General features: G+C 34.6%; 1 protein-coding gene across 1 annotated transcript in view; it reads right to left on the reverse strand.

Annotated features, from left to right (window-relative positions):
* Window positions 1-299: 299 nt before the first annotated feature.
* The window catches only part of LOC130046505 (uncharacterized), a 48006-nt gene continuing 22418 nt past the window's right edge, over window positions 300-25887 (reverse strand). The window contains exon 2 of the mRNA XM_048901024.2: window positions 300-8058. Coding sequence (XP_048756981.2) covers window positions 7068-8054 — 987 coding nt within the window. The 5' untranslated portion in view covers window positions 8055-8058 and the 3' untranslated portion in view covers window positions 300-7067. The remainder of the gene's footprint in view (window positions 8059-25887) is intronic.

A 25887-nucleotide genomic window follows, 5' to 3' on the forward strand; every position in this document is an offset into this window, starting at 1 on the left:
CTGCAAACCAAAAAGCACGTCAGCTCCCGAAGAATCAAATTCTGCAAATCATTTTGATCACTATTTCATTCCTTGAATTGTTCAACTCTTGTAAATCATATCAATGCTTCATGTCTTGAAATTTACATCTTTTGTAAACGATGTGATTTCATGTTTCATCTCTTGAATTCACTCATATCTTTAATCTATTTTCCCTGATAATCAGCACCTGTTGCACCTCTCAAATATTAATTATTGTAAAAGTTGATCCTGGGCGCATGCGTTGATAATTCTTATTTATTAACACAATAATGTCTCACTGCTCTTTCATTACTTTTTATTTTGTCTCAAATTGAAACACTGTACAATTCCACAATAGACACCACAAACTGAACAATTGTTTTAATCTACTACCTACATACATCTACAGTAACAGAAACGGAACAATTGTTTTAATATACTACCTACATACATCTACAGGAACAGAAACGGAACAATTGTTTTAATCTACTAACTACATACATCTACAGGAACAGAAACTGAACAATTGTTTTAATCTACTACCTACATACATCTACAGGAACAGGAATTGAACAATTGTTTTAATCTACTACCTACATACATGTACAGGAACAGAAATTGAACAATTGTTTTAATCTACTACCTACATACATGTACAGGAACAGAAACTGAACAATTGTTTTAATCTACTACCTACATACATCTACAGGAACAGAAATTGCTGTAAAAAAAAATACACCGGACGTTCAAATGTCAAATCAAAAACTTCTTTGAAATGCTACGTCCCAGAAATCCAAACTTTTTTTCCACGTGTCCCTTTCTATATTCATTTCTATATTCATTTTAAAGCTGTGTTTCTAAAAATGATAACAAGCTTAGCACAACATCGCTTTGAACAGTCAATGCCATTACGTAACAGATAGTACAACTGAACTAACCTAGAACAATGTCATTACGTAACAGATTATGCAACTCAAATAACCTAGAACAATGTCATTACGTAAGAGATAATGCGACTGAAATAACCTAGAACAATGTCATTACGTAAGAGATAATGCGACTGAAATGACCTACAACAATGCCATTACGTAACAGATAATGCATCTGAAATGTCATTACGTAACATATAATGCAACTGATATAATATAAAACTTATACGGTACCAATTTTGATGCAGCAGATGCGCAATTCGACAAATAATGTCTCTTCAGTAATGATCAACTGAAATTTTTGAAATCCTATATATAATAAACTTGTAAGAGCTATTTTAGGGAAAAACAGAATGACAAAAACTGGAGTCAATTTCGTCTAAGGATAAGAGCTATGCATGAGGGAGATAGAACCTAGATGAATTGATATTAAAACCACACGGACGTGATCTACTTCAAATGGCCCCGGTGTCTATTTTTTGTTAAACGTTTCACTAATAAAATAATCGAAAAGAAAGCTAAATGTCTTGTTAAATGACGAAAGTTCTCCTGAACTGTCAGCGACATCGGTTGTATTTTCAAACAGAAGAGCGGGATCAGTATTTCTTCCCAGAATCCTCTTCGAGATATATGTTGACAATAAGCAAAACTACGTATAATTACTAGATAATGGATGAATAAATACATTGTGAATATAATGTAACTGCTTCTCATCTTAGATCATAAAAAATGCTAATAAGCTGAGGTTTTCTCCTTAGTTAGAGTACAAATTTATCAAATGTTGACGAACGACCAATAATGTTGATCCTATCCCCCTCTCCTCCATTTATTTGTGAACATGCGAATGACTACAACAGCAATGCTGATCATTTCTGTTATTTAAATGATTGAGTCTAAATTTATAAAATGTATGAAATGTTGACAAACGACCAGTTATGTTGATCTTGACCAAATCGGTGATTTGCAATTCCTGCAGAGGTGAGGAATATGTTTCATATCAAAGACATCAAAATTTAAATCTCATAGATTCTGATTATACTCGCTCATTCCAGACATGTGGATCTTGTCATGTTTATGTGTATTGCAACAGGTTTTATGTTGCAATCACATATATGGCGAATTATATCCAATATTTAGAAACAAATTAATTTTGCAAATGTAGTGCAGGATTGGAGGTGGACGCCATTATGTTGAACGCTGACATATATGTGCGAGGGTGACTCCCGTCTCATCAAAAATTTTACCATTTAGTTAAGATACAATTACCACGAAAATTCGCACTTTCCCATGCACAATAAAATCGAGATAAATCGAGAATTTGAATTTTCTTTTTTACAAGTTACTTAGTAACCATTTAATAATTTATTTATCAAATATTTAAAGACTCGGATTTCGTTTAGATTTAAGTAATCATTAATTCTAACTAATTCTAAAGGTCGGGTACATTATGTACGTAAGAGAGAGAGAGAGAGAGAGAGAGAGAGAGAGAGAGAGAGAGAGAGAATGACACAGCAGATGCTTGGAATGTATGATCTACAGGGGTCAATTTTCTTGTCACAAAAGCAGCTAATCTACGGTAATATCCGGTATATAAGTTTAAGAATTTATGTTACCAACAGTAGAATTACAAGTACTATGATACGTTAAGAGATGTTCTGATTTCTGTTCAGACCAATCATATTTTCAAATTGTTGACATATTTGACTCGTTATGAGCTAATTATTCGGTCGTAGAACCCATGAAAATGGTTTAAACGCGTCTAACACTCCGTGATCAACACAGTTACACATCAACACATTTCTTATCATTAAGGAGAGTGCAGATCTGCCTAAGAGCAGGTATGTAGAATCGGAGGGAGTTGGTTGATGACGAACATTTTCCGTTTATTTCTTATGCAAATAAAGATACATAAGTATACTTTTGTCCCTCCCCATTTCTGATAGTAATGGCGAACAAGAAGAATGTAAGCTTAAGGCGGGGTAATCTACATTGGTGTGGAAAGCAGTGTTTTGCTTTGTTTCGCTTACCATTTTTGAACATTAAAGAGAATTATTCATACGTCAAAATCTACAAATACATAGGGTAATTTTTATTTACAAGGCATGCTGTAGAAATTAATTCTTTTTTTTTTCAATAATGACAGTGCAAATGAATATGTTAAAGCTTAATTGTAAAAAAGCTAAATCAATTACGCTTTTCTGTGAAATCGATGTGAAATTTTACGAGATTTTTTGAATAAAACAAACAATATATATAGATATTTCGAAGGAAAAACATTAAAAATTTAAATATACTGATATGAATTTTAAAAAGACTAATGTTTAAGTATGTATTCATTAGCGATGTTCCTTTGTTAGACAAACATACATGTACATGAATACTAAACAATACAACTAAATAATGTTTTTGGAGATTTGAAATTGAAATTGAAAAACAACAAATAAGGAAAATAAACTGTTTGAGAAGAAATTATTTTACGCCATATTCGACGCATTTTTTTTTAATTTGTAAGCGTTGTAAATTTTACTTGCTTTACTCCCGATTCGATAAATGTTTAAGTATCAGCTTTTATCACAACTCCCCGTGTTAAGCTAAAATAATTTATAACAATAGAAAACATTGCGAAGAAATGTGTTGAAAAGGCCGAATTTTCACAAATCAACTCAACATACTGTTTAAGAAAAGTGAACATAAGCACTCAGCGGCGAAAGCAAGAGCTACTGTTATGTCATACATGTAGGCGGCTTGATAAACACACATTTTTGAATAACCGTTTATGATGAACGTGTTTTATGTAAAGAGGTAATGGGCGTTTTGTGCAAGAATAGCATATTTTTCATAAGATTGGATAATTCTATTTCTAATTGACTGTACTTAACTGAATTATGATTATCACACGGAACACGCCAATGGCTATTTCATGCTTCGCTCGGTCCAATGGTCACACAGAACTATGCACTCTAACTCTGGATTCCTGCCTACATGTTCAACTCGTATATTTTAAAAAGCTTTACAATTTTGGTAATGATATTTTTTTAATGCAAAGTGGAATCCTACAGTTATTGATTATAAACTTTAATACCAGTGTTGATTAATTACTTGCTTTTAATTTCAACTACTGTGGAATCGTCATTGTTCGTGGGGCATTAATGTTCGTGAATTTCGTTGGTCTTACCCACGAATTTACGTGTCCTCGAACATTTATTGAAACCAAGAAGAGTTATCTTTCCTAGTGACATCGTATCGCGTCCCCACGAAGCAGCAAACTTTTGCTTACCCAAGAACATTGGCCCCCACGAATTAATAGATTTTGATTGGGTGTAGAAAATATGTTCCTTGAAACCGGGCTTTGAAACGTCATATATTTAATGAGTAAAAAAATTGTTAATCTTCATTTTTCACACTTTAACCGCATTTGTAATTGAACATAGAGTGAACATTTTCGATGTGTTTTGGTCTATAAACATATCTTCCCCCGTGAAATAACAAACGTTTTGGTAAAAATTTGCTAGATGACAATTCATAATATCTGCAAAAAAAGTAATTTGTTTCATGTGGAATGTTTTAAAAACAGTTTTCATTTTCCATTGATTCCAATAGTGAAATACATTATTTTGACCCAAACTATAAAATGATTTCTCTTTTATTGTAAAATAAATCAACCTTTATGAAAATTCATGAACATATCTATACAGACATAAAAAATCATTTAAAAATGATAACTTTTAAAAATTGATCAGAAGGTAGGAGGCGAAACAATAATATCGTTCGCAGTTCTTATACATATTAAACTGTACCGAGCGAAGCTCGAACGGATTGCAAGCTCTTCTGCGATACAAGACTCTAAAGGTAAGATGTGTGAAGAGACATTATTTGTCGAAATGCGCATCTGGTGCATTAAAATTGGTACCGTATAAGTTTTACATTTGAAAGGGGAAAAAACAAAATCGACATGATATAGACATAATATACCCAATTTCTGTGAGCCCTATGGGCGCCACCATTTGCTTCAACAGTTATTTGAAGTTTTGAATTTGACAGCCAAAAATTCAGGACTGATGTGCAATTTGCAATACAAACACTCAAATAGAAATGTAAAACAAGGGGTCCGTGTTTACTCAACTCTCTGTCTTGTATATCTTGTAGGAGTTATGACATTGATCACTGTTCGTTATCTTCACCTTTATAGGAGTTATGATTGATTGATTGAATATTGTTTTACGTCCCTCTCGAGAATATTTCACTCATATGGAGACGTCACTACTTCCGGTGAAGGGCTGCACAATTTCGGCCTATCCTCGGCGCTTATGGCTTTTGACAGGGAGGGATCTTTATCGTGGCACACCTGCTGTGACACGAGACCTCGGTTTTTTGGTCTCATTCGAAGGACCGCCCCATTTAGTCGCCTTATACGACAAGCAAGGAGTACTGAGGACCTATTCTAACACGGATCACCTTAATAGGCTTATTATGACATTGATCACTGTTCATTGTCTCTATCTTTTTATATATGTATACGCTTACTTTTTTAATTTGTTGGTAAACTTCGCTTTCTTCTCTTTTGTTTTGAATTACAAACGGAGGTATTATTGGTGTTCACAGTTGTTTGGTTGGAGAGTACAACGAAGCTAAATGTGACGTCATGATGCACTGTTTACGTCAACTGGTGTTAAATTAATAGGTGGATCATGAAAGGCGAAGATAAAGAACAGTGATCAATCTCATAACTCCTATAAGCAATACAAAAAAGAGAGTTGGGCAAACACGGACCCCTAGATATACCAGAGGTGGGATCAGGTGACTCAGCATCCATATAGCTATTTTCATATTTCCCCTTTAAATATTTAGACGTTAGTAAGCGCTTAGAGCGAGGGATAATTAATAAATGGTACATATTTCCAAGCGATTAGATATTTCTATTTCGAATTCACCGTATTTAATCGAATTGTGGTTATCACTTGGGACACGCCAATTACCATTTCATGCTCGGTCAAACCATATATATATTTTAAGAATAATCTATTTTCATTCAATATGATTGATTGTTAATGGTTTTACGGCGTTTTGCCATCATGTCAGGCATTTTACAGCTGTGGAAAAAATAAAGTGGCGTTTGCCTCTGAACCATCATAAATAAGTCGTTAAGATACATGTTCATGTACATCAATGAGATCCTCCACAGTAACAGAAAGGTTTGGCAAATTTGTCCTGAATGCAAAACGATTGGTTGCCATATTTGTTCACTCGATTTACTCTACCAATGACGTCGTACGATCCTTTATTGTTTAATCTAACTGTTGCTTCAAAGCTTGCACGTCAAGGAACAGTTTCAAACATGCATAGGTAAGTTTCCTCTTCCGGGTCGGGTTCAAAAATCAATTTTCGTATGGAAAATTTCTCCTGATCTTTTCGGCGTCGTAAATTTGATTTCACAAGATAAGTGTTCACTATCTTTAACAGATGTAATCTTGAACATTTCCTCCCATGTTTAGATAAACCATGATTTATATAGGAAACTAAAAACTGCGCTAAGTCCTCTGATGTTTTGCTATGTTTGTTAAGTCGTTCGTATGAATTACAGACACAGTAATCGCCGGGTATCTCTGCCTCTTTACATGATCGTCTCTCTGGAATTTCCCTAAACAGACTTATGCCACGTGGAAGTTTCTTTCGCTCATTGACAGAATCCATGCTGCGCACAAAATTGCTTTCTAAAACATCGACTAAAGTTTCATGCGCATCAAATGCAGATGTCAATCGTTGAGTATTTGTTTGTAAATTGTGGTGGATATGTGGATATTTAGATTTCATATAGGGAGGAATCACAATGGCGAATAAAGGCATACGATTCTCTGTTCGTCCTGCTAGTGTGTTTTTGATCGCCTTTTGCATTATTCCGTGATCACTCATTAATATCAATATAGAATTAGCTAACCTCCCCGATTCTTTCAACCATTTAAAAAACAACATAATATCTCTGTCGGCTAACTGTACAAGATTGTCGAATTGATGTGTAAGTTCATTTAGCCAGCTCAAAGCAAATTTTCTTTTATTACCGTACATTTCTATAAATTGTTTGTAATAATTCATTAACATTTTATGTTTAGGTGTGTTTCCAACACACAAAGCGGATCTTTGCTAAAGGTGTATATTGTAGTTTTCTAATGTAAGAAGGTCTTGGTTAGTATTCGGCAGACCTAATTTATCCATTGCCAGATAGAAAGGTCTCATGTAGTGTAAACAGGGCTGTTCCTTAAAGCCTTTCCAGTATGTAAATGTCCCAATTTCTGGTAGATCTTCGGCGAAGAAAGAGGCGTAACCACAGTTAGTAAAATTTTTCCAAATGAACGGATACGGGTCTAAAATCTCCGTATACGGGGGTAACTCGTTTGAATGAGACACTTTACCTGTTAGAAAACTAATCAAATTCGGAAATGTGTTTGCTCCGACTTTCGTATACCCTTTCATAATATATCTTCCCAGATTTTGCTCCAGGTAGCGAAGTGTTAACGGAATGGTTCTTTCAGCAGCTAGCCTAGACAAAGAATCTAGCCCAAATACGTACACATTTAAATGCTCCTTCGATTCATTAAGAAATTCTGATTGTTGCATTCGAGATTTATAATCAATGGTGTGGTGTAATTTTTTATATACTACAGTTTTCCTCTTATTCTTACACTTCACAAGAAAAAAATCAGCATTAACATACACGGAGTTTGAAAAATGCACTTCCGCTTCCGTTTCGATGTCGTAATCACCAGAACGTTTTACTATGGAGTAGGTACATGACATGTTTTTATGTCCAGACTTAAATACAGCGGTGTCGTTTACTCTCAGGAATCCAATAGAATCAATAAATACAAAATCTGACGATTTCTCACACTGAATTGGCTTGAGATGATACAAAAATTTTGCAATGGATTTGTCGTGTGTATCCAAGTTTGGTATTTCGCATTTCTTGTCTGTGTTTTCATTGATGAAGATATAGTCCACCTCGTTGTTAAAGGTCCTGTGTATCCATAACAACATCCAAAATGAAGTGAGAAAGACTATTATGAATTTTAAGCGTCTTTTGTGCTTTACCCAACATCGTTTGGTTTTCCGTACAATTGTCGAAAGTGCCATATTCCTAAAAAAAAATAAATAAATAACTTAGTAAAAACAAGATATATTTTCATATAATTAAATAGTTGATGATATTGCTGAAAGGAAGTACTGATCGTATCATTATTGTGATGTATATAAACACTAAAACATTTAGTTCATAAGCTCAAGCAATCCTTTCTGGTCAGTGTTTGTCTGACGTCCAGCGTTTTACAAATAGCATGCCAGCACAAAGCATCGCAGTCCATCCTCTCAGGAATTTTCAAAAGTGGAAATTATTTCTTATATTTACAACCTGCTTTCATTTCTGTGGGATTCTCCAACCCTTAAAATAGAAGTACTATATGTTTTAAGTTTTTGCCCGCATTGTTCACACCTGAGTAACATTCATGAGGAAAGGACTGATACAAAATAATTTGTGGAGATCCTTTTATGAAAGAGGGAAAAACAACAGCTTTTTTTTTGCAATCATTACATGATGTGTTTTGCAGTTTATGATTTATCTTAAAAAATCATAGATATATGACTTACGCAAAATCTCCTTGTATAGGATTTCTCACAAGCAAAACGGGATAGGGTTAGACTTCATCCCACCCACGGCAGAAAAATGGGCCTAGCATAGAATTTCATCATAGGAAGGATAAACAATGACCCATTCTTGCCCTAGGAAAAAGCGCCCCACTATAGAGTAATTAAGAGAAGACGTTCAATCGAGTCGTAGACCAGGCAGACGGCATACGTTTCTTCATACAAATGGCTTGAACCCCAACAGCTTACATAGTCCTTTCTTTTCAGATGATTTGGTTGGATCAGGAATTTCAAAGAAAAAACCCAAACTTTTTCACATCTCCCATTCGCATTTGTGTAATTGATAGCTTGACATGAAGGCATCAACTTATTTACAATGTATTCGTAAATTCTACCACATACATGTCTTTGAAGATCTTCGAATCTCTTCAAAACTGGAACAGATGGTGTGACGTGAAAATTATTGATTTTTGTGGTCTTTAATAAGAAAAGGTTCCACATCATGGCAGCCTCTATAGATAGCGGGAATTTCAATTTTTAACGTTTTCAAATTATACTGAAGTTTATCTAGACCGTATATCAACAGAATGGTATGGCAAATCTTAATTATGTAATTAATCTTATCATTTATCATGTAAACTGTTTTTGGGTTGCCTTTCCCTTTAAGCTACTGGCAAACTAGTTGATGTTACAAAGGTTTCAACCGACTCGTTTAAAGTCAGCATTTTGCAAATTACGATGGACATTTTAATGATCTAGTTTGCTCACATAACCTCATTACATCATTGAGTCAACGTTGTTCATACCGATTGTTAGGCCGTTCTTGGCACACCGATTTTGACTTGGGTTATTCCGTTTATCTGATCAAGTCATAGAGCACACGGCGGGTTCAACCGGTCGACAGGGGATGCTTAGTCCTCCTAAGCAGCTGATCCCACCTCTGGATCCGTGTTTTCCCAACTCTTTATTTTGTATTCCTTGTGGGAGTGATGAAATTGACCACTGTTCGTTATCTTCGTTTTCTGTGCCTTTGGTAACCCAATCAGTGCTTAGAAGCGTAATTATTTTCTTTTACTAAAAAGAATTTTTCAAAAAGAACTTAACTAGTGATCAGTCATTAAAAAATTACTTTGTTAAAACTGCTACGATTCTAAACACAGATACTCTAAAGTAAAAATAAAGATGCTGAAGTTGCTTCTTGACAATGTCTACCTTTTGTTTATCAACAATAATCATTTTCATTCATATGTCGATTCCATATGTCCCAGTGAACTAGAAAAGACACCACAGAGTCGTCCACATCTGCTTCGTACTTACATATTTCATTGAACATAGATGTTAACAGCAAACTAACAACTCACCTTTATGATAGACATCCCGAGAGCGTTTTTAATCATTAACTTCCCATATCTATGTAGGAATATTTCATTATTACCTACGTATGGTATTTATATCTCGCAGCTGATTCGTTTTGATAGAGCTTGTTTTTCGTATGATCAGTTTCTAAATCGAAGCAGGCTACAGGGATTCGAACAGTTTCGTTTAAAGTCAGCATTTTTCAAAGTCTATTGTCATTATAACGATCTATTTGCCATGGGGTCAAATGCTGTCTGACCTGTTCATACCAATGGCTAGGACATTTCACATCTGGTACATCCAGAGGTCTGTGTTTGCCCACTTCTTAATTTTATATTCGTTATAGCAGTTATAGGATCATATATATGATCACTGTTCGTTATCGTCACCTTTTCATTAAAAGCCTGTGAAGATCTCTTTAAGAAAGTAATTGAAGGCATGTCAAGTTCAAACACTGCAGGTATGGATGGAATTTCTCTACAATTACTTCAAATGAGTACTGATGCTGTCGCCGATATTTTGTTTTCCATCATCAACTATACAGGAGTGTGAAGTTGTAAATGAATGGAAATCAACTAGATCAACCTCCGAGTGGCTAGAGTATCGTGCTCAAAATCACACGATCTCTAACCTCTGGTCAGCGCGGGTTCGAATCCCGCTCGCGCCGGTATATGAGAAAGTTTCCCAGTTTACTTTCGAAGGTCGGTGGTCTCTTCCCAGGTACACTGTATCTGGGTTTTCTCTTCCACCAATAAAAACTGGGTACCACCTTTTAATTGAAAAATTGTTGAATGTGGCGGAAAACAGCAAAAAAAACAAAACAAAAAACAAAGAAACAAAAAAAACGACAAAAAACCCCCCAAAAAACCCCTGGGGATAGTTTCTATATCAAGAATCATACATTTGTATCTATTCTACCTATCATAAGCAAAATGATGGAAGACACGTTTTACGAGTATTTCAATACAAATAACTTTTAAACAGAGCATCAATAAGCTTTCAGAATGAAACATTCTCGCAAAACTGTTTTATATAATGTCATTGACAAATGGATTGAAAACATTGATAAAGGGAAATTTACAGGTGTACCTTTTATTGATCTAAGCAACGCATTTGTCACTGTTCAAAATGAAATATTGATGCACCGACTTTTATCTTTGGGTATTTGGGAAAAGATTTCAATAGTTTCATTATTATCGCAATGTGTCAAATAGAAAGAGACCATATCAAAGCAAAAATATATTACCACCGGAGTCCTTAAGGGTTCTATATTGGGTCCTCGTTTTTTTTTTTTTTTAAATTGTGCAAATGACTACCCAATATGTCTCAAGCACTCTAAAGTCAACATCTACCGTATACAGATGATACCACGCAAGATGTTTCTGATGAATCTTTAGATGTGCTAGAAAGAAAGTTAAAGGACGACCCCTACAACCTACGAAATAGGTTAATTGATAATAATAAATAATAAAAATTATCGAAATGTCGAACCTTTTGTACAAATATTGGTGAAATTTTCGTAGAAAATGTTAAATGTGCCAAACTTTCAGGTGTTTACATCGATAAGGATTATCTCCCTCATGCATAGCTCATGCATAGCTCTGATCATGGACGAATTTGGCTCCAGTTTTTGGCACTCTGGTTTTCCTTTTAGCTCTTACAAGTTTATTGTTATTTCGAATTTCCAAAATTTCGGCTTCAGCATCACTGAAGAGACATTATTTGTCGAAATGCGTATCTGATGCATCAAAATTGGTACCGTATAATTTTTAGACAGTCCTATCAAACAGACGCCTTAGGTAAACAAGTTAGTAAGAAACTAGACGTTTTGGGGAGAATGGGAAGTTTCAGGTCAAAGGAAGCCCTACTGAAAATTTACAATACCATATTTTCTCCTAATTTCCATTATAGTTGTACCGTATGGCATAATGCCAAGAACAAGACATATTAATGGGCTTTCTAGATTCCAGAAGAGAGCAACGATGACTATTTTACATATCAAAGTACCTCATTCAGTGTCAAACTCCTACATATACTAACAAATCTGAGATGGATGCTTTTGACTGATTATTCTACATATCGAAAAATTATGCTTCAGTTTTACATCATATGACACTAGAATATTTGAATGTTTTAGATTAAAAAATGAGGTAGATACAAGAAATACGAGAGAGAGAGAGAGAGAGAGAGAGAGAGAGAGAGAGAGAGAGAGAGAGAGAGAGAGAGATAGAGATCTTATACTTATCTTGCGTTACAAGAGCAAAAAAAAATACAATAGTTTTTAAGATCTTTATCATTTCCGGGGCAATTTTATAGAAGGTGAAGATAGCAAACCCTGATTAATGTCACAACTTGTATAAGGAATACAAATTCGAAAGTTCGGCAAACACGGGCTCCTGATTATACGTGAGTTGGGATCAGATGCCTAGATATTACCAGATATTATCAGAAAATACACACCTTGGACATATTTTACATAATCCCACACTTCCCTTTGGCACTCAATAATACTTAGGTTACATAGAAATAAGAACTCTCTCTCTCTCTCTCTCTCTCTCTCTCTCTCTATATATATATATATATATATATATATATATATATATATATTAAACTATTTTGTATAATTGATTGTATACCGAGAATTTAGCATTTAGAGAGATTTCAGCTCAATTTTTATAAGATATTTCATTGACATACCACAAACCATATAATATGGTGTTCAAGGACTATTATTTCACTATTGGAAATAAAATGTTTATTTTCAATTGATAGCACTAAAACTAATTAAACATGAATAAACATTTTTACATTGACATGCATAAATAATGGAAAATGGTCCGTTTAAATAAAACGGCATTTGATATATGTAGAGAAATCTGTAGACTAGCAGCATTTATGTAGAATTTCGGCTTATGTTTTAATAAACAAAACAAACACATAGCCATTTGATTGCTGCAATTAATACACAGAGTAGTTACTGCTCACATTGATATGGGGATCTATGATCAATTATCGGTGGAGATCAATTTAGACCGCAAGTACCTACAGGTAATTATTACCAGAAATAGTCTTGCTGCAATCATCTAATTTTAACTTAAAATTTATAACAGGATACATAAAGAAAACACAGAGGCCTATTATTGGAATTCCCCTTACCTATAAAAACTCTGTTTACGTCCATTGCTTATATCGTTAACAAATTTGTTTTGACGTTTTGGAAAAGTAGAGTAGTAAATATATAATTTTAATTGTGATGTTTTTCAGGAATTTTAAATCTATGGAAACCCCCCAAAATTATTTATCTATTGTAAATTATCATTAACAGTCATGGGTTTAATATTTATTAACTACCGCTTATATTCATGGTGCAACAATACGGCGTATTGATTGTAGTCATTCAATATGTGCATATCTGTTTATAAAATTTTGTACATAAATTTAAATGGGCCACTTTGATTAGCCAAGCACCAATTAGCACCCTGGACAGCACAGGTAAACTATAGAACTTATAGAGGCCACTCGTGTTTTTCACAACTCCAGTCGATAATTTCCCACCTGGCTGGTAGGTCAGTCATTTTTCACATCTGGCCAGTCTTAATCACCCCTCTGGTCGAAATTTTCTAGTCTTCAAATAGTGGCCGGTATTATAAGGGTAAATTACGCATGTTTGTTAACAATTGTACTTTAAAAAGTGGCCGATGTCCGGTTTTCAGGGGTGGCCGGTTTTGTGAGACTTTCTTTGTAAGGAAATGTTAAGGTTTCTGCCGGGACTTTGAAAATCGGCCGATATTCAGGGAGAATCGGTTTTCTGAGGGGCCGGTTTGGAGAAGTTTCACTGTATATATTGTAAACTACTTTGTATAATTGATTGTGCAATTCTGTCTGAATAATAGATATCATCTTTTTATTATTATTAGATTTTCGTGAAAATGCAAAAGTAAGGATTATTATACATGTGTACACATCTTTTTTGATATGAATATGTTTTATCAATGGTAAAATCTGTACAAAATGCTTTGTTGATTTATTTTTATACTTTTCTTAGTATCATCTGTCCCTAATTAAGTGTAAGACGTTTTTATCGGAGGGGAGTGTTTTTCTATTGTAGACCATTATAGTTAATGACTATATACATATGTCATTGACCTTTCTATTGTAGCCCATTGCTGTTAATGAGTACATTTATATACAGATGTCTTGAAGATTTAAGAGAAACGTTTATAAATAACACATAAATTTGACACACATTTCCTGCAAATGAACATAAATTGCCGTATTAAAGTTTTTGTTTTACTTGAGATATCAATTCTTTAAACGAAACTTATTATAACAAACATTAGATGTTTTAGTAACTATAGAATGATGTGCACCCCTTGGCACACAAAAGACCGTTTCCCTGATTTTCGAAAAAGACTAGGCTCGTTGGGGGCCGTCAGGGAAACTCAAACACTCATAAACATATTTTGATTAGTTAACCGCCGTAAAATGGCTGAAATATTGCCAAAACGGCGTAAAACCATAATCAATCAATCAATAGAATGATGCGCTATAAGCGTTAAAATAGGTACAATCCAGGAACAATGGGGTCTATCCAAGGACGTTTTATCCGCTAAGAGGGGAAACTCTATACCGCCTTTGTACACTGGGGTCTCTCGAATATCACATTAAAACCTGGATAGGCGTTGGCACGATAAAACACAAAGGCATTTATTTCTACCGTACTGAGCACTATGCATTGATCAAAATTTGTTGCACTTCTTCTAAAGCTCGGGACATTTCTAGATAAGTGAAAAAAAAATAAAATGGAACTTTAGAAAAAATCAATGCTAACTTACAAAAGAAAAATAACTTACGTAGGAACAAGAAGACTTCACAAGACACATGCGATCACTAAGCACGTTTTGATTAGTGCAGGGGAAATTGTGGATATGCAGAGATTTGTTTCCTGTTGATAATGTTCTGTAACAAGTACAGCTCTCGTAATCTTTCGTGGTATGCAGGATATTTTTTATACATTATGAACTCAAGATACCCATGGGCCATATCGCACACCTTAACTTCAGCATATTTTCATTGTGCATTGTAAAAATGAAATCTAAATTATTCATCTCTTGTTCCTCCATTTTGTACATAGGTGTAAACTGCGCGAGGAAACTTGCATATCTATTTGATAAAGATAGAACTCGAGGAGGGAGACTTCAAATAATAAATTCAGGAACAGTTTGTGGACACAGCTCCGCATAGATCGGATTTTGTTCTAATTTTACAGGATTAGTAGCAATATGTAGTTAATCATACCCCACCGTAATTTCGATTTCACAAATTTTACTGGAGTTGTGGGACTTTGGTGTTTCAACTTATTTGGCAGCGTTGGGGGATATATCGCTACGCGTAGGAATCTTGTTCTATATATTCCTATGCTAGCTCACCTCTATATGGGAGTCCTGCTGATAACAGACTTGACTCAATGATGCATTTTGTTCACTACTTGATGAATTGTACCATTGTACTTTTGTACAACCTTGAGTTCAGGGGTTATTGCTTGAGAATGCTTAGCCATCAAATTGACCACAACCTTGCATTAGTTGATATACTCCGTTTACCTGATCAGGATATAGGTCTCACGGCGGGTGTGACCGATCGACAAGGGATGCTTATTCCTCCTAGGCACCTGATTCAACCTCTGGTGTGTCCAGGGGTCCGTGTTTGCCCAACTATCTATTTTGTATTGCTTATAGGAGTTATGAGATTGATCACTGCTCGTTATCGTCATCTTTCATACATGTAAATATCCGGATTTGGAACTTATGTACATTTTATTCATTTACTTCCAACCTTTCATTTCAAACTTTTAATTGCATTACACAATATTAGCTCTTATTTACATATATACCGTAAATGTTTAATAATTCTTTGTTAATTATTGAAATGATGTGTTATTGGTCCAGAAAATCCTAAACATTACGACCTCACACTAACCGCAAGTTTAATGGAGAGAATGCATTATCCCAGTTTAAAACGAGTTACGTGCAAATAGTGAGCTTTGGAATTGACTTAAATTAAGATTCATCGTTTATCTAAAAAGATAGTATATCTGTATTCAGTTTGAAGATTTAGATAATGTTTAGAAATGATGGTCTTAATCATCTTATAACCTACACGTGTTTAGTAAACCAGAAGTGATAAAAGAATTAGATAGGTTACATGAGGAATATGTTTTGGTTCCAGCTGACAAAGCTAGTAACAACATTGTCTTTGTAAGGCTCATTATTACAACTGTATTTTAAACGAACTTGGCATTAATTCCACTTTTGGTAATCATACTTATACTCCAACTGCCCTTTCAAAAGACGAAATTCTTCAAAACCATGCTTCAGTTTTAGACACATTTAATATTCCAGTCTATGGGTCGAATGAATATGAGTTACCGTACCTATACTGGATTCCTAAACTACATAAAAACCCTTACAAACAAAGATACATTGCTGGATCCAGTAAGTGCTCTACCAAGCCCCTATCTTTGCTCCTCACGAAAATGTTAACAGCTGTGAAGGAGAAACTTCAAACTTACTGTGCGACTACATATGCCAGAAGTGGTGTTAATCAAATGTGGATTCTAAAAACTTCTAAAGAACTTTTAGTAAACTTGAAATCACAGAAGTTTTCCCAAATCAATAGCATTAAAACCTATGACTTTTCAACACTATACACGACCATTCCTCACGATAAATTAAAGACTAGACTTTTTGACATCATAGACAGTTGCTTCTTCAACAAAAACGGAAAACAGAAATATTCATATCTAGTGATCAGTCATTCAAAAACTTACTTTGTTAAACACCACTCTGATTCCACGCACAAGTACTCTGAAGTTGAAATAAAAAATATGCTAGAGTTCCTCATTGACAATATCTTCGTGGTCTTTGGTGATCAGGTCTTCCAACAGTCTGTTGGAATTCCCAGGGGCACGAATTGTGCTCCTTTGTTAGCTGACCTGTTTTTATATTCATATGAAGCAGAATTTATTCAAAAACTTCTACGTGAGAAGAAAAAATCTCTCGCTGTGACCTTCAATTCGACTTTTAGATATATCGATGACGTTTTGTCTATTAACAATGATAGCTTTCATTCATATGTCGATTTGATATATCCCTGTGAGCTCGAAATAAAGGACACCACAGAGTCGTCCACTTCTGCTTCATACTTAGATATTTTATTGAAAGTAGACATTAACGGCAAACTAACAACTCAACTGTATGACAAACGGGATGATTTCAGCTTCTCCATCGTCAACTTCCCACATTTATGTAGCAATATTCCATTATCACCTGCATATGGTGTTCATATATCTCAACTGATTCGATATGCAAGAGCTTGTTCTGGGTATAGTCAGTTTTTAAATCGAGGTAAGCTACTGACAAACAAGTTGATGGTACAGGGATTTCAACAGTCTCGATTGAAGTCAGCATTTCGCAAATTCTATGGTCGTTATAACGATCTAGTTCGTCAATACAACCTCGCTTTGGGTCAAATGCTGTCTGACGTGTTTTATACCGATTGTTAAGCCGTTCTTGGCACACTGATTTTGACTGCGGATAAATCCGTTTACCTGATCAGGATATGGGGCTCACGGCGGGTGTGACCGGTCAACAGGGGATGCTTACTCCTCCTAGGCACCTGATCCCACCTCTGGTGTGTCCAGGGGTCCGTGTTTGCCCAACTATCTATTTTGTATTGCTTGTAGGAGTTATGAGATTGATCACTGTTCGTTATCTTCACCTTGCATGATAACAATGTCTTTCTTCTTACACAGGGTGATTGCTCAACTCGAACAATGCAGTTACCTAAATCCTCTTACTTAAAGGGAAAGGCATCCCTAATCACATTGTTGCTTTTATGAATAAAGTATTACTTACTGATATCGTAATTGACAGTCTTTAACAACAGCAATTCTTGCTTAACAATTAAATCAATATTAATCTATTATGCATTTTAAATTACCCGTCGCTAAGAGAGCGGCCATTGATGTTTAATTTATGACGTCACACCGTCTGTTCCGGTTTATTTCATCAGTAGCACTGTAAACATGACAAGTCACGAACAGTTAAGTTTGGAGCCGTGTAGATTTAAGCCCGTTCTTTCGCAAGAAGAAATTAAGAAAAGAAAACGTTCAGTCGAGTTGTAGACCAGGTAGATGGTAACGTTTCTTAATACAAATGTCTCGAACCTCAACTCGTTATTACGCAAATGATGGATCCAGTTTACGTAGTCTTTTCTTTTCAAATGAATTGGTTGGGTCAGGAATTTCGAGAGAAAAAAAATCACATCTCCCCTTTGCATTAGTGTAATTAATTGCTTCACAGGAAGACATCAACCCATTTATTCGTAAAATCTACCTCATGCACATCTTTGATGATCTTAGAATATCATCAAAACCGGAACAGACGATGTGACGTCAAAATTATTGATTTTTGTGGTCTTGAATACAAAAGAGTTCCACATCATGGCAGCCTCTATAAATAGCGGGAATGTCAATGTTTAACGTTTTCAAATTAGTACTGAAGCTGATCTCGGACGTATATCAACAGAATAGTATGACAAATCTTTATCATATAATTAATCCTATCATTTATCATGCAAATATCTTTTGGGTTGCCTTTCCCTTTAACATACAGTAAACTAAGTAAAGTAAAAGGGAAAGTATGAGTCATTTTAAACTATTTCCTTATACATGTATTGTGCAGATTTAATCAAGTTGACGATAACAAGCATATAAGTTCCGTTTCACTTTAAGTGCAAAAAGTTCAAATTGATTGTTATCCGACTAATTCTATAATAGCACATATATACTCCCGCATTTGACTCTAAGTTACATATACACCCCTACATTTGTCTCTACTTTACATATACATCCATGCGTTTGTCTCCAGTTTATATATACACCCCTATATTTGTCTCTAATTTGCATATATACCACCGGATTTGTCTCTGATTTACTTAAACACCCCTACAGTTATCTCTAATTTACATATATCTACCCCCATATCTGTCTCTAGTTTACATATACACCCCCGCATTTGTCTCATATTTACATTCTACTAGGCAGCTGTACTGTCAATTCGTTGAATATTGTTATGCAATTTCCACTTACATGTAATAGGAATTTGACCCTTATTGTAAGCTTATGTACTCTGATAATGCTTATTGTCTTTTCCGTCGTTTCTGACTGGTATTACAATACAGTGTGTTTTGTAAGAGCTGAGAAAAAGTACAATACTTGTAGGTGTTTTTTATGCCAAGTACATTAATCGAAGATACTAGATAGTGACAAATAAACAAACGCAATCAAAGAATCTCGTTAAAACAATTATCCTCCTTGAACTTGTTAGTTCCTTCCTCTTCTGTCATAGGAGCACAGATAGACAATAGGTACTGTAGTTTCAGCATTTTTTTTAATGAACGAACAAACTTCTTACAATAGTGGATAAAATTGGCCGCAAATTTTGTAGAGGACTGGGGAAACATCTTGTATGCCAGAAAGAACATATTGGGCAAACCAGTGTCCTAACTTTTTGTGCCAGTGACAGGTCCTCAGTTTACCAACTGATGGACAGGATATCAGAGACCCCGACCCTCACACCCTGTTTCCTACTTGCTATCTGGTTTGTTATATTTGTTATGACCGACCTGTAGCCTACCCTCCTTTTGGAGGGGGTTTAAATACTGCATGTTATACCGTGAACCCCACATTGGATTTAAAAACATCCATTATAATATATTTTTGTAAATAATTCTAGTGTAAGCTCTGCCAATTAACTTTTATATGGCGGGTTTTGTACACTGTTACTGCCCTCGTGCTTTGTCAACAGATGGGAGGTGACAACAGGTTGGGTGGACGTCCCTACATACCACAAAGGTCTCCCCAGTGCCCGCCACAGATATTGATATAATGCCCCCCACAAAATTAAGGCTAGGTGAAGAGTTAACAGAAGTGCAAGATGACAGGGGAATTACACGCAAAAATTGAATTAGGAAACACATTTTGTTGATATATCCCGAGTTTCTAGTTCATCTAATGTTCTTAGGCCAGCAGAAGAGAATAGCATTCAAGGAAGTGGAGATTGTCCTTACTTAGGGTAAAAAAAATTCAAACGCCCCCTGAATATTATTCAGAAAAACCAGGTCGCATACTTTTGACAGATAAGTCGCATCATGTCTGAAAAGGTTGATTTGACTTGCAGTAATATTCAAATAGTGGTTAATGTAAGCTCCCTTTAATTCAACAACACATTTCCTAATACTTCTATTTATTTTTCTCCTCTTTTTATCAATTTCCCACACAATTTACAGGAGCACCATGCCAGAATAATCTGGGCACGATCGATGACCAGATTAATTTGGTTGTAGGCAACAATGCATTGTATCTCGAAAGGCTAAACTGTATTTCTTTAATGAATTTAAAGGCAGTACATCCTTCCACAGTAAGGTCATTTGATCCCAAGTGGATTAGCATCATGTCTGGGGGAGGGTTGCGTTTAAGCTCCTCGTCAACTAGGCGATAGAGACATGAGGCATAGAGGAAATGTAAACATACCAAACAAACAGGTAATGAATGGACACAAAGTATATATTATGTAAAGTACAATTGTGAGGTTGCTAGTGGAAGGAATACCACAGAAAAGGAATGTCACTTTTTAAATATATATCTCTCAACTGATTCAATATGCAAGAGCTTATTCTGCTTTTGTTCAAACATGTTGATGTTGCAGGGGTTTCAAAAGTCTCGTTTGACTTCAGCAATTCTTATATTCTATAGTCGTTTTAATGATCTAGTTTCCCAATACAACCTGTCTGTCGAATGCTGTCTGACGTGTTTCAAACCAATTCGTAAGCCGTTCTTTGTACACCGATTTTGACTACAGATTACTACGTTTACCTTATCAAGATATAGGGCTCACGGCGGCTGTAACCGGTCGACAGGGGATGCTTATTCTTCCTAGGCACATTATCCCACCTATGGTATATCCAGGGGTCGCAACACAGTTAAGGTGTCCAATGGAATTTTTTACCGAAGATATGCCATTAAGGATTATCTCCCTCACGCATAACTCTTATCCTTAGACGAATTTGACTCCACTTTTTTGGCACTCTGTTTTCCCCTAAAATAGCTTTAAAACTTCATTGTTATTTCAGATTTCAAACATTTCGGTTGAACATCACTGAAGAGACATTTGTCGAAATACGCATCTGGTGCATCACAATTGGTACCTTACAAGTTTTACATTGAAATACGTCATTAATTAGGACGGATGGAACATTTTGGAACTTTACCGATATAGGATCAAAATATGATGTACTGAAATATAATTCAGGACGATTATACTTTATATTTAGATTGATCACGTTATTCGGCCTCACGTGGTTTCATCAAATATACCTGTGATATTGAGGTCATCAATAAATTTCGATATTGCAATGGCATAATGAGGTTGAAATTCAAACTTTAATTCATGAATGTTTTAAACAACATCTGTAGTTATAAACACGCTGCAGAATTCTACACAATTCGATTTATATTGTTGAAACAATATTTTATTACGTGTGGAATTTTTTTGCCCATCAATTAACTGCATTTTGATTTGAAATACATGTAAATAATTTATTTCTAAAATTTCATCAGGATCGCAGCATTTTCAAATACCTTAATATTTCTTTGGTTCAGTTTTAAAAAAAAGCCTGTCGTGATGCATTTAGGGTATGTCCTTGCAATAAATCGATTTATAAGTCCCACCCATCTGATCCTTATCTACAGATGAAGCATTTATGATTTTCCACGGGATAATTAGAACATATTTCAGTGAATTCATAAGATACGCATTGTTCTAAAAATAATAGTCTTATAGGCATCTGCAAATAGTTTTCCATTCATTGTAAAATATATTTTTTTATTATAAAAAGAAGTTGATCCGCCACGTACTGCAAATGAAATGAGTCAGACTATCATAATGACGTCATGACGACAAGTGAATCACAATCATTTTTTTTTTTGCTGATATTTCAAGCTTTCAGATTACATTAACGACGAAAACCCGTTTAATGTAAGGTTTTAGTGTATAGTGCTATATTGCCGTGCATTTTAGAACCATTGATTTTTTTATTTCAGGTTATTTTGAAGGATTGTGATTCTTTGTTGTTTTTGTGTGATGTCATAATACACATTCCTGTATAGATTTGGACATGTCTCCTTATTGGAACCTTAACTGTGATGCGATCCGTGTCTGCCAAGCTCTAGCTCTATTTTGTGTTTCTATCAGAGTTATGAGATTGCTCACTGTTCGTTATCTTCACCTTTATAGGAGTTATAAGACTGCTCACTGTTCGTTATCTTCACCTTTATAAGAGTTATGAGATTGATCACTGTTCGTTATTTTCACCTTGATAGGAGTTATGAGATTGATCACCGTTCGTTATCTTCACCCTTATAGGAGTTATGAGATTGATCACTGTTCGTTATCTTCACCTTTATAGGAGTTATGAGATTGATCACTGTTCGTTATCTTCACCTTTATAGGAGTTATGAGATTAATCACCGTTCGTTATCTTCACCTTTATATAATTTATGAGATTGATCACCGTTCGTTATCTTCACCTTTATAGGAGTTATGAGATTGATCACTGTTCGTTATCTTCACCTTTAGAGGAGTTATGAGATTGATCACCGTTCGTTATCTTCACCCTTATAGGAGTTATGAGATTGATCACTGTTCGTTATCTTCACCTTTATAGGAGTTATGAGATTGATCACTGTTCGTTATCTTCACCTTTACGGGAGTTATGAGATTGATCACTGTTCGTTATCTTCACCCTTATAGGATTGACGAGATTGATCACTATTCGTTATCTTCACCTTTATAGGAGTTATGAGATTGATCACTATTCGTTATCTTCACCCTTATAGGAGTTATGAGATTGATCACTGTTCACTTAGAATTAGATTTCCATTCTGATATAGATACATGTACTTCATTAAAGGTTTTTGGATAAAGAGACATTCTTAATGATATCCTGTATCTATACAGGATCACACAATAACTAAACAAACTCGGTTACATTGTGGTCCCGTCTTTAACACATATACATGTATATGCACATATCAAGATCACTACAATCACTTGACAAACTATTCATAAGACATATCATGCCACTATCTTACCCGATTTTACCGATTTTGTTCTTTTGATATGCAGTATACGATGTTCAACGGTTGATTACAGCCGATAAATGACTTCATTTTTACTTCACCGTGACGATGCGCGAGGTGAGACATTGACACAGTTGCTTCTAAACAGTAGGGGGGTATAATTATCAAATTATATCCAACTCATCGAAGAAAATTGAAAGCGATGCAGCGCTGATGTAAGCGGTGAAAAATAACCAAGATGGCGGCGTGATACACCTTGCGAATATTTTGTTGATGGGAAGAATTTTTTATCATATATATTTAAAACGTTAAGTGCTTATGGATCGAAGAACATATCATAAAACTTGGAAATATCACAGTTATTTTACATACAGATCAAAACTCCCTAAAAGAGATCACAAACACCTGCGTATTGTTGAGAGTCAAACTAATGTTTGACATAGGCTGATTTAAAATATGTTGAAATTGTGCATTTTCTAATATCGAAATGAGTTTTATAATATTGCAGCTGAAATTATAAAAGATCATATGAAATATTTTGTTTTGGCTCTTGCAATATAAATAAAACCATTGAAACTTTGTCTTATTTTTCTTATACTAACATTAAACATTCAAATACTCTGGTGTCATGCGATGTAAAACTTTGAACACAAGAATATATTTTTCGATACATGAAATAGTCAAAGACAGCCGTCTCAAATTTTATAAGATACAAAGTTGACACCGGATGAGATACTTTGGTATGCAATAGGATCCTTGCTGCTCTCTAATGTAATCTAAAAAGCGTATCAATATTTCTCTTGTTCTTGGCATCACCCCATAATATATTATGATAATTAAAATGAGGAAAAACTATGGCATTGTAAATTTCTAGTACTTCCTTCGACATGAAAATATCTAATCTCTTTCTGACTAAGATTTTTTGACGTAGACACCAAGACGTTTGTCGAATTTAAAATTGTCTATGAAAATTTCAACAAAATCGTGTATATTTCAATAATTTCTGTGACGTTCCTATTAAAATACATTCTGTTTCCTTGAACTGTATTGTCAATTTCTTTTTATGCATCCTTTCCATAATATTTAATAGACCATCCTTTATTTCCATCACATCTAATTGTAGAGTGTTTCAGACATGTGGAGTAGTCATTTACAAAAGAATAAAAAGAAAAACATTAGACCAAATATAGAGCTCTAAGGGACTCCGATGGTAACATACGTATGATGGTCGCCTTCCAATTGAAACATTGTAATCGTTCGTGCAGATAAGAATGAAACTATTTGAAAGTTTTTTCACAAATACCAACAAATAAAACAACACGTTGTGAATCAATACATCATGATTAATATGTCAAACATTTTGCATACATCAATAAAAAGTGCACCTGCAATTTTCCTTTTATCAATGTTTTCAAGCCATTTGTCAATGATAATATGTAAAGCAGTTTCGCAAGACTGCTTTATTCTGAAACCTGACTAATGCTCTGTTAAAAGTTTATTTGCATTTAAATACTCGTAAAAAGTATTGAAAACATGTCTTTCCAGATACAGATCTATAATTAGTAACATGGAAATTTTCCTCAGATTTGAAAAGCAGGTTAACTCTTGCCTTTTCTTTCATTTACAACTTCAACCTTCTGTGTAGAAAAGTTCACGACGAAATTAATACAAAATGTCGGCTACAACCTCAATACTCAATTTCAGTAATTTTACAGAAATTTCATCCACGCCTCCAGTTTTTGAACTTGACGTGCCTTCAACTACTTCCTTCAAAACTTCTCTAGATACATTGGAATTTTGAATGCGCCTTTGGCATTTGTTGTTCAATTTTAGGGTGTGAATCATCAAATGTTTTCTAAAATTTGAGACGTATGCTACAAAAAATGGTTGAAAGCATTTGAGATTTTACAGGATTTTGAAACAACTTTGAAATCCATTTAAAGATAGGATGTTGATGTATCGGTAAATTTGAAGGGTAAAATTCCTTTAATATTATGTCCATATGTCCCTAGGTTTGTCACTGCAATGTTTTATTGCCTTGTCAAAAAACTTCTCGTTTAACATCACTGATTATTTCTAAAGCTCGGTTCAATTCCTTGCTGATTAATTTTCAGTCCGATTTGTGGGCGGCGGAATCATAAAGCCTTCCAATAGAGAAAATCCCATTGACGAATTTAAGAACATAGAATGCCCAAACCAATGTTGTATTTTGCAAAACTATTTAACAGCATAATACATTTTATAAAAACCCATATTCACTACAACATTTTCCAATAAAACCACTTTTCAATTATTTATTTTTTTACATTATTCACAAATGTTTAATTCAAGATTCGATGAAAAACATTGCAAAAACGAATCTTAAAAAAGATTTTTTTTATTCGTATATTTCATATATATATCACCGATTTACATGGATCTTTAATGTAATAATAGAAAACCCCACGTAAACATAGCCAAATTCTACTTCCGTTAATAAGTCCAAAATCTTGGGTATTCTATGACCTTAAAACTTGGTATTTTCTATTATACTTTGTACTTAAGTATTTTATTGAAGGTAGTTGTTAACGGCAAACTAACAGCTCAACTTAATGGCAAATGGGATGGCTTAATCTTCTCCATTGTCAACTACCCATATTTATTTGGCAATAGTCCATTATCACCTGCACATGGTGTTTATGTCTCTCAAATGGTTTGATACGCAAAAGCTTGTTCAGCGTATGACCAGTTGTTAAATCAAGGCAGATTACTGACAAACAAGTTGATGTG

Source organism: Ostrea edulis, chromosome 10, assembly GCF_947568905.1.
Source record: "Ostrea edulis chromosome 10, xbOstEdul1.1, whole genome shotgun sequence".
NCBI classification, from domain to species: Eukaryota; Metazoa; Mollusca; class Bivalvia; order Ostreida; family Ostreidae; genus Ostrea; species Ostrea edulis.